We start from the raw sequence: 9,674 nt of genomic DNA on the forward strand, positions 1-9,674 counted from the left end.
GAGGGCCCGCCGCCCGGGCCAATAGGGACGCGCGTTGTTGGCGGGTGGGGAGCCGCTCTCCCCGGGGCGCTTGGCAGCGGGGACGCCATCATGGGGGCCCGGCGCTGAGGCCCCTCCGCTGCTCGCCCGGCGATGGCCACCACCTCCCGGGAGCCGCGGGACTCCGACGTGTACGACGAGGCCGTGCGGGGCACCTGCGACGACGCCTCCCTCTGCAAGCGGTGAGACGGTAGACTGCGCCTGCGCCTGGAGGCTCCACTGGCCAGCAGCCCCAGGCAGGGGGCGATGGGAAAGGGAGGGGGGGGGAAGGTGCATGCGTGTCAGAGATCCGTGAGACGAAGCGTGTGGATGGAGGTGGGCGGTGGCCCCGTGGTGGAATGCTTGCGTTGCAGCCAGGAGGCCCCCAGTTCAGCCCCCAGCATCGTCAGTGCAAGGACTGGTGGCATGGGTGAGGCTGACCTGGTGGCCTGTCAGCCCCAGAAGCCGCTTGTGTCCCTGCGAGATGGGCCTGGTTGTCTCCTATCACGTGCCCCAAGGAAGCAGCTGCCCCTTGCACGCCACAGGGCAGGTGCCAGTAGGGGTTGGGGTTACTTTCCCAGCCTCTGTGAGTAGAACAGCAGCCTGGGTTTGGTTTGCTGACTGCTGTTGATTGAAGAGTGCAGGGGAACGGCCAACCTATTGGAGAACAGAAGAGGAGGTGGCCGTTTTTCTCAACCTGAAGGAGTCCCAAAGCAGCATCCAAACACCTTCCTCTCCCCACAGCACTCCACCCTGTGGAGTAGATGGGACTGAAAGAGCTCTGACAGGACTGCTCTACAAGAGCAGTTCCAAGAGAACTGTAACTTGCCCAAAGCCATTCAGCTGGCTGCATGTGGAGGACTGGGGACTCAACCCCAGCTCACCAGATTAGAAGCTGCTGCTCTTAACCACTACACCACGCTGGCTGTCCCATTACACCACAGTAGGCATTCCCTTTTCCTGATAGTGTATTTATCTCTATCAGGTATGCTGTAAGCATTGGGTACTGGGACGATCCCTACCTTGAGTATTTTGTGAGACTGCCGAAGGAGAGGAAGGCACCTGAAATCAGCAGAGGTAAATTGGGGAGCAAGCATGCCCAGGTCTCGGGGCGGAGGGGTTGTTGCAAAGAACAGGTCTGAGTCTCTGTGCTGTTACTGCCCAATTGTTTCCAATCTGCTAGGATACTATGCCCGTGTCCGGGGCGTCAATCAATTGATGACAGCTTTCTTGAAGAAGACGGAATGCAACTGCCAAATTATTAACCTTGGTGCTGGGCTGGACACCTTGTTCTGGAAGTTGAAGGTGAGGTTGCTAATTGGGGGGAGAACAGCAACTAAAGGGTGTGGCCACAGAATGGCCTCTAAAGGTCCCTGCTTGAATATCTTTGTTTGTTTGCTTTTAGTCCAGTGGCAAGTGTTTTGGAATTCCCCCAGATGCTTGTAGGCGGGAACTTCATTAACAGAAGGGGAGAGAAATGGCTTGGTTTGCTAATCCCATTTTCCCTACTTCCGGTGAAGGAGGCTGGATGGGTGCTCCATTCATTGGCAGGTAGTAGTAAGTCCTGCACCCTGTGTAGACTGAGCACATACCCTGGATGCCTCTGCCCAGATACTCAGGCTCCCCAGCAGATGTCAGTGCTGCAAGGGTTTCCAGGAAGCAAAGAGCTTGAAAACTTGAGGCAGAGAGCAAAGCTCAGGGAAAAGAGACAGAGTTCCCCACCCCCTGCCTGCCATGTGTTCATAGGGCTGAAAGTCTGGAATTTTTTACTTCTCAGGATGAGAATCTGCTTCCCAAGAAGTATTTTGAAGTTGACTTCCCATCCATCGCAACCAGGAAAATCCACACCATCAAGTAAGTGTCTAGATGTGCTATTCATCTTGAACTGTCCCCCGAAAGAAGATCTGGGGAGCAAAATCGGCTCCGTATCCCCAGCCCTCAAGATGTCATACTGGCCTCAGTCAGGACTTTTTCAGCTCTGGCTCCAGTCTGCTGGAGCACTTTCCCGGGTGAGATCAGAGCTGTCAAAATCCTGGCCCTTCCTGTTCAAAGCACCAGCTAAATTTACATCAGCATCTGCTACCTAGACTCAGTCAACCCTTCCAGTTTGGAGTCCTTTAAGGGCTATATTATGGATTGAAGTGTATCATTCATTGTATCATTTTACTGTTTTAAATACGTTGTCCACCCAGAGCCCCCAGGGAAGGGCAGGCTATAAAAATTTATTAGTATTACTACACTAAGGCCCAGGTTTACGTGGGGAGGAGAATGTGAGGGCTATTCAGGCCACGTGTTGGAGGATTTAGCTTTGAATTTTCCTTTCCATCAAGGGCTCCCTATAATTGGGAAGCCTGCAAAGGGGGGCGCAAGAGCTTCTGCCCCCCCCCCCCCCGCTTTGCTTGTCCTTTTTCTGCTCTCAGCCATCCTGGTTCTGTCCCTTCGGGCTGAAGTGGATGAACCCGCTCTGCCATCTGCAGCACTCTGTTTCCCTGCATAGCTGAACAGGCATCAGATGGACTGTTTGCTTGTTTATTTGTTTTTCAGCTGAGTGTATCAAGAGTAAATCTGGTTATATCATCACAGCCAGTAATCCCCGGTAGCTACCCCACTTTGCTAGTTAGCATAATGGGTGGAAAGCAGGCTAAAACAGAGGTGGGGGCAAGAGCCTCCGGGGAGGGCGGTATATAAGTATGATAAATAAATAAATAAATAAGAGGAAATGTGGGTGTTTGTGAGTATCGACCAAGAGTTTATCAGCGTGCAGAAACTGCCTTCTTGAATCCACCTTCCTTTCTTGGCTTCTGCAGTTTCCTAGAGCAAAGGCCAGTGGCCTCGGGCCTGTGCACATCCGTGCCAGGGGCTCATGAGGGACGAGCCTTGCCTGTTAGAACTGCTCCTGCCATTTGCCCTCTCGGAGGCCCTTGCCGTGTGGTCCAGAAGCCAGGCCTCCGTAGGGTTCCCAATGGCTTTGCCGAGGTCACGGAATTCCTCCCCACCTGCCGGTTGGTTTGCAGCTCAGTCCTCTGCAGATTTTCTCCAGCCTGTGGCCACCGGGATCCATAAGCTTAGACTGCAGAGGGATTGCGCTGGCAGCTGCTTCACTGATGTGCTACTCATGACGTACATACTAAACCTGGCGGTTGAAATGTGGAGTGTTGCGGTTAACCTGCTGCTCTCCAGATGGACGCTGGAGCATGTTGGCGTGTGAATTTTGCCTAGCCAGAATCCATAGTGGAGTGGGCGGGGGGGGGGGCATGCATGTGGCCCAGGTAGACAGCGAGTTTGTTAACGGTGGAAACGAAACACTGAACTGCTGTTCTGCGAGGGGGAAGGAACCTCTGGGGCAGCTGACTGGCAGGGGATGCTTCTGAAAGCTGCCTCCTGTTTGTTCCGGGCCTGCCTTTTCCCTCCTGCTTCTGGGGTGAGCAGGAGGGTCCCAAGCAGAAGCCGGTCGCTGCCTGTGCAGCCCCAGCAGTCCAAGCAGGGAAGCCCCTTGTTGCTTTTCTTAGCTGCCTCTGGAGTTTGGCCTCTCTGTAGCAGCGGGCAGGAGGAGTCTCCCAGCCTTTGCGCTTCTCCAGAGAGGAGGGAGGATTTAGGAGGCGGCCCACTGACTCTCTTTCTCCTCTTCCCCCCCTTCTATTCCCTCCTGCAGATCAAAGCCTCCCCTGTCAAAGCCAATTATGGAAAGCCATTCAGGGGAGTCTCTGCTCATAGGTGAGTCACTTCAAAGAGAACCAAAAAGGCATTGCAGCAGCAAGGGGGCCTTTCCAAAGCTGCCTCTCCCCCCTCCCCCCCGCTTTGCTGCGGGCACATTGTTAATCCTCCTCTACGTGACACGCAGTGCTGTGGGGGGAAACGGGGGGGGGATCGGAAACTTTCCCCCTTTGTGTTTCCCTGCCCTGTTTTGTCTCCTTTTCTCTCCAGAGTGCGCCAGGGCTCTGTTGGGAGGGGAGGTTGGCGTTCCCTTTGGTGTTCGTGGGCTGCTCTTTTTGTACTGCCGGTGTGCCGATGGCCCTGCGGGCAAAGCAGCCGCCGCTATCCTCCGTGCCCTGTGACGGCCCCCGCCTTTACCTGCATGCTCCGCCGGAGTTTGCACAATGGACTGGCGCTGCCCTCTGTCCTGCTAGTCAGTTGCCAAGGCCACATCCCGCGTGGTCTCCTCGGCCGCCCCGGGTGGCTTTCTGCATGCTGCCTGGCTGCGGATTCCCCCCCCCTTGCCCCCCCCCCCCACAAGGGGAGCTTGAGGCTTGTGTCCAAAAGCGCCCATTGATAAATTTCAGGCTCTGGATCTGAGGGGTGCTTTGAATGAGTCAGAATAGTTTCTCTTGAATGCCCGTGGGCACAAAGAGCCTTGCTGATCTTGGGTGGAGGAACGGGAAGAGTTCTGAAAGGGGCATTGCATAATTTTAAATTTAGAGTCAGGCTTGCCCTCCGTGTCCCCAGCAGGCTCTTCTTCCTGCCCCCTTGTTGGCCCTGCAGAGGAGCTGGCTGGCCCCCGGGTGAGACAGGAGGTGGGACCGGATGGGCCCTCCCTGGCCTGACCCAGCAGGGCTCTTCCGAGGCTCTTACCTGCCTCACTCTCTCCCGTTTCCATTGTTGTGGACACAGGAAGGAATGAGCCTGTGTGAGACAGCCAGAGGGCTTTGTTTTTTTTTTAATTTGGCAGTGGGATGCTGTTATATTTGGTTCTGAAGCTCTGACATTGTGTTCCTTCTTTTTAAAAAGTAGGTCTCTAATCCCTTTTGCTGCAGAAGGGACAATCTTATTTTAAACATGAGGCCTGGGAATACAGAGAGCCATACAAACAGATTATTATTATATTAAATTGGCGGTAAAATCATGGGGAAGCCCTGGTGGCGCAGGGAGGGGGGAAGGGGAGGCTGGGGGACCCAGGCAGGGAAAGAATGGGAGGGGAAACCCTGTTGCCCCTGTGCTCTGTCAGCAGCAGCTGTGGGGAAGCCCAAGGAGCCTGCCCCTGCGTGGACAAACACCCAGGCTGCCGTCATCATGGCATTTAAAACCTGCAGGAGGCAGAAGAGTCTCGATTCTGTTTCCCAAGTGGGTGCCTTTGAACAGTCCCCTGGGAAGAGTCCACAGGTGAACCTGCTGACGGCACCTGGGGCTTGGCCCCTGTGTGTCTCGGAGTTCTGGCCTGCCTGGGCTTCATGTTCTTCTGTAACCTTCTCCAGGACGGGCCGAGTGAGACAGTTGCCTTTCCCTGAAGCCGGCTTTCCGCGCTTCCTTGGTCTCTTCCCCTGTCGATCTGCTGCCTTGGCCCGTGGGCTGGATTTACTGCTGGCTCAACTGCTTCCCTGAGCCAGGCCTTGCGTTGGAGCATCTGTCCCTGCTTTCGTCATGGTCCCCAAAAGGGCGTGGTCTTGGCCTTTGTCAGCATCAAGGCAGTCTGCAGACCAGGCAATTCAGGAACTTAAAAAAACATGGCAGCTTCCATTTTCTACAAAGTCTGAGCCCAGGGGCCCCATAAAGACCAACCAAGTTTTATTCCGTTTCCAGTGCATGCCGGGATAAAGTGGTTGGCCTTCAAGGGGGCCTGGACTCAAACTTTGTTCTGCTGCTGCAGACCAACTCAGAACCCTCCTGAATCATTGGGGGTTTTTTTTGTATGTGTGCGTATTCTGTGGCATTTCCCTGTCCGCTTTTTCTGGCAAGCGGCTTCTTCCGCAGGCTTGTAAAACCTCTTTGTTTGCTCACGGTTTAAAAGGCTGATTTTGACTTTTCGCTTGCTTTGGCAGGGATTCCCTGGGTGGGGGGAGTGTCTCTCTCTCTTTCTCTCTCTCTTTCCTTGAAGAACCACGCCAAACCAGAGCATCTGTCTGGCCCTGTGGCTGAGCTCCATGTTTGTGTGTGATGCTGGGTGGAAGGTGGCAAACTCATTGAATTTATTGGCATATTTCTGTGCACCCATTGTACGTGTACACGTATTTGCACATGTGCTTTTTCAGCTGTTCACCGACCTGAAAATTAAGTACTTGAAAAGTGGTTACCTTTTGGGGAGTGATGTGTTTGGATTTCTTTGGGTAGGAAACTCTCAGGGGCCAAAGTGAAGACTTTGAGTGGGGGGGGGGGAGCCGTGCATGGCGAACAAATTCTCTGCAGCAATTCTAACTTGAGCTTTCTTTCAGAAACGAGGGAATGGTCTTAGTTCAGTCCTTTATGTAGGTTTGCGAGGTCACTAGTCCCCAAAGAGTTCGCCTCCTGGCTTGTCCATGCATAGCCCCTTTGTCTTTGGCGGAGAAACTGTGGGTCGGGTTTCCCTGCCCGTCCCCCCAAGGGAGGCTCGGCTTTGCCAAAGCAAGCAGAGGTTTCGCCTGAGTCTCACGGTGGGTTCCTCTGCTGCAGACGCTCACAGCCTGGACTCCAGCCGCTATGCCATCATCGCTGCAGACCTTCGAGAGCTGCCCAAACTAGAGGAGAACCTGAAGAAATGCAACCTGGACCCCCAGTAAGGTGTTGCTCGGAGGCTCCTGGGAGCAACTGGGGAAGGGCCGCCTGGGCGTTGGCCTGCTTGAAGAAAAGATGGCTTAGCTTCCCCTGGCAAGGGGGGGGCAGGGCGAGAGGGGTCTGACGCTTTAGAGCCAACCCTGAGTCTCCAGCACCTGGCTGTTTGGGGCCAGAAAGTGGGGCTGGCTTTCCCCACCCCTCCCCTCCAGAGGAACTCTGCCGTACCTGTGGGGAAGCTAAATCTGACCTCGGCCTCTTTCGCTCCCCCCCCCCTTTTCTGAAGGTTGCCGACTCTCCTGATTGCGGAATGCGTCCTCATCTACATGACCCCTGAGCACTCTTCCTGCCTGCTCAGGTGGGCCTCCAGCACCTTCCTGGCCTCCATGTTTATAAATTATGAGCAGGTAAGGGGGGGGCTTGGGGGAGCATGAGATGGGCCAGGGGGAGTGCTTTGGGGGGCTTGTTGCAGCTTGCCTGCAGAGTGGCTTTGCGAGGACTCTTGGGAGGGAGGGGTGCCCCGCCACCGCTCCCCCCACCCCACCCCCTTCCCCAGCGCAGCCATGGAGAGCCGGAGAAGAATAGCTGAGGGGAGGGAGCGGCACTGTGCCGGGCGTTATGTAACTTCATGAAATGTTAATCAGCTGGCGCTGAGCTGGTGTTGGGAGCTAGAATGGATCCAAAGTGGCCAGTGTTGAAAGGCAGTCTGTGGGCAGGCAGGGAGGGAGGGGGGAAAGGGCGGGGGGGTGACCTTTGTTTGGCTCAGTCCCTGCATTTCTGCGCTGAACGCTCGGCCGAGCTCCTGGGGCGGGACACGGTTTGGAACTGTTAAAACAATGATCGTCAATAAAACCCCGCTCGATAAATCCCGTGTGGGAAGGCTGCAGGTTGCCGCAGAAGAATGAGTTAAAGAGCTGGCAGGGTCAGCCGTGGAAAATCAGGGATCGGCTGACTCTTCCTTTTTAATTGGCCGAGGTCTGAGTCAAGAACGCTTCAGTCAGCACCCGAAGATCGTTAAATGTGTCACCAGGAGGGCCAGGAGCCACGGCATCAGCAGGCCACCCTGGCCCTGAAGAGGCCCCCATCTTGCCCCGGGGAGGGCCTGGGGGGGGGGGAGGGCCCGTGGCTCAGTGGCCGAGCCTCTGCTTGGCATGCTGGAGCTCCTTGGGCACCGGCCAGAGGGGTCCATGAGGGAGCCTCCCCACTCGTCCCTTGCCTGCTGCTTCTGGGGCCAGCTGCCGGCGTACCTTCCAGCCCCTCCCAGGCCAGAGAGCCTCTGTGGCTGGCAGTAGGCTGGGAAATTGGGGAGGGGATATGCTCAGCACCCCCGTCCAGATGTGGTGCCAGGGGGACGTGGCTGCCCCCGTCCAGGGACCTCCGCCTGTCTCTTCCAGGTGAACATGGCCGACCGCTTTGGGCAGATCATGGTTGAGAACCTGCAGAGCCGGCAGTGCCACCTGGTGGGCGTGGAGGTCTGCCGGTCGCTGGAGACCCAGGTCAGTGGGGCGCTGGCCTCCTTGGGGGGGCCTCCTTCCACGCCTGGCCTCATCCCCCCAGGCCTCTGTCCGGTGGGGCTCTAACACGAGGGACTCTCAGGCTTGCTTATCTCCCCCGGCCCCAAAGGAATCCTGCCCCACTTAGTTTGGCCGGCAGGATGTGGCCATCTCGGCCTGGGGGGGCAGGAACCCCCTCTCTCCTCTCCGCCCCCCATGCTGACTTCACTCCCCTCGACTCTGATCCGCAGAAAGCCCGGTTCCTGACCACCGGCTGGGAGACGGTCAATGCCATGGACATGATGAAAGTCTACAGCTGCTTGCCTCCCGCTGACGTCAAGAGGTAAAGCTCTCTCCTCCAGCAGGCTGGGCAGAGTCCGGCTGGCACCCCTGAGTGCGTGTGGGGAGGGTCCCCTCTCCTTCCTCCTCCTCATCCTCCTTGCATGTCCTCCTGCTTAGGATGGAGGCCCTGGAGTTCCTGGACGAGAAGGAGCTGCTGGAGCAACTGATGCAGCATTACTGCCTCTGCTGGGCCACCAAGGACTCCCCCCGCCTGGGTAGGTGGGGCCCCCTCCTCTCCCCCCCCCCGGGGTGGCCCTGTCTTGGCGGGTGGGCAACGCTGGCTTCTGCGGAGCTTGGCTTTCGGGCCTGCACTTCCCTGTCTTCCGATCCAAGCCCCAGATGGGCCTGCTGAACGGAGTCCTCCTCTGTATGCTCCTGGTGGCCTCCAGGTGGTATTCAGGCGAAGGGCCAGGCTGGGGGAGCACAGCACCCGGGGAGGGCAGGCAGCCGTCTCTGCCTTGTTCTGGGGTCCTTTGGCTGCTTGGCTGACGTGGGTGAGGCTCGCTTGCCTGCCTGCCTGCCTGCCTGAGGCCCAACTGGGCTGCCCTCCCTCCTCTCGCTCTCTTTTCTCCTGCCAGGTCTCGCAGACATCGGCCTGTAGCCCGTTTGCCCCAGTGGGGGCTCCCCCCAGGACTCTGCATGCAGCCACTCCGGCCGTCCCTTCCCCCAGCGTGGGGGCAAGAGAGCAGTGGGACGTGAGTGGGCGGGGGATCTCCGCCTCTCCCCCTCGGGAATAAACGCTCTCTTTGTGTGAACAGCTGAACGGACACGGGAGTCTCTTTTGCCCTTTCCGAGGGGCCCGGAGCGGTTAAGGGCCTTCCCCATCGGATTTTTGTGCCTCTGCCCCTCTCTGTCTCACGGGCAGAGGGTTGCTGGGCTGGGGGGGGGGGGAGTGGTGCCCCCCTGAATCCATCCGGAGGCTTCCCCGTCTGTCTCATGGAGGACATGCGTCTGGCACCGTCCTGCCCAGCGGTGGCACCTTGGAACCTGCAGTGCAAGTCAGAAGGGCCCTGCCTTGGCCCCCCCTGGGCTGACTGGAAATAACCTGTGACAAATTGGGGGAATAAAGGTTGGATCTTGGTGATTTTGTGCCGGGCCTTTTTCTTGCCAGCTCCATGGGTGGGTGGCTAAAGGGGGTGGGGAAGGTTGGTGCCCCCCTTGAAAGACTGCCTGGCTCTGGCCCCACAGGCAGGAGTTCTGCAGGAAGTTGGCCTCCTCTCCCCAGGGATCTTTATTCAGAGACGCTTTGCTGATAAACCCTGTTTATTTGGACAGTGTGGCTTTCCAAGGCTTGGGCCGCTCTTATCAGCACTGCTGGAGTGGGGGCCACCGAGGAGGCTGCGTGTGTTCCCCGGGCTGGCT

The 9,674-nt window shown here is 57.3% G+C and overlaps 1 protein-coding gene across 3 annotated transcripts; it reads left to right on the forward strand.

The window, feature by feature from the left end:
- Positions 1–11: 11 nt before the first annotated feature.
- Positions 12–9,396, forward strand: LCMT1 (leucine carboxyl methyltransferase 1). Of its 3 annotated transcripts, XM_077316843.1 has the most exons (11): positions 16–221; positions 1,004–1,095; positions 1,202–1,323; positions 1,796–1,872; positions 3,671–3,732; positions 6,379–6,481; positions 6,764–6,884; positions 7,872–7,973; positions 8,222–8,313; positions 8,430–8,527; positions 8,891–9,396. In XM_077316843.1, the coding sequence occupies exons 1-11, from the start codon at positions 133–135 to the stop codon at positions 8,911–8,913; spliced, it is 981 nt and encodes a 326-aa protein (XP_077172958.1). In that variant the 5' UTR covers positions 16–132; the 3' UTR covers positions 8,914–9,396. The 3 variants fall into 3 exon arrangements, with proteins under 3 accessions (XP_077172959.1, XP_077172958.1, XP_077172960.1); XM_077316844.1 differs by lacking the exon at positions 3,671–3,732 and having other exon boundaries at positions 12–221; positions 6,379–6,486; XM_077316845.1 differs by lacking the exon at positions 1,004–1,095 and having other exon boundaries at positions 47–221.
- The last annotated feature ends 278 nt before the right edge of the window (positions 9,397–9,674 follow it).

This window comes from Paroedura picta, chromosome 17, assembly GCF_049243985.1.
Source record: "Paroedura picta isolate Pp20150507F chromosome 17, Ppicta_v3.0, whole genome shotgun sequence".
NCBI classification, from domain to species: domain Eukaryota; kingdom Metazoa; phylum Chordata; class Lepidosauria; order Squamata; family Gekkonidae; genus Paroedura; species Paroedura picta.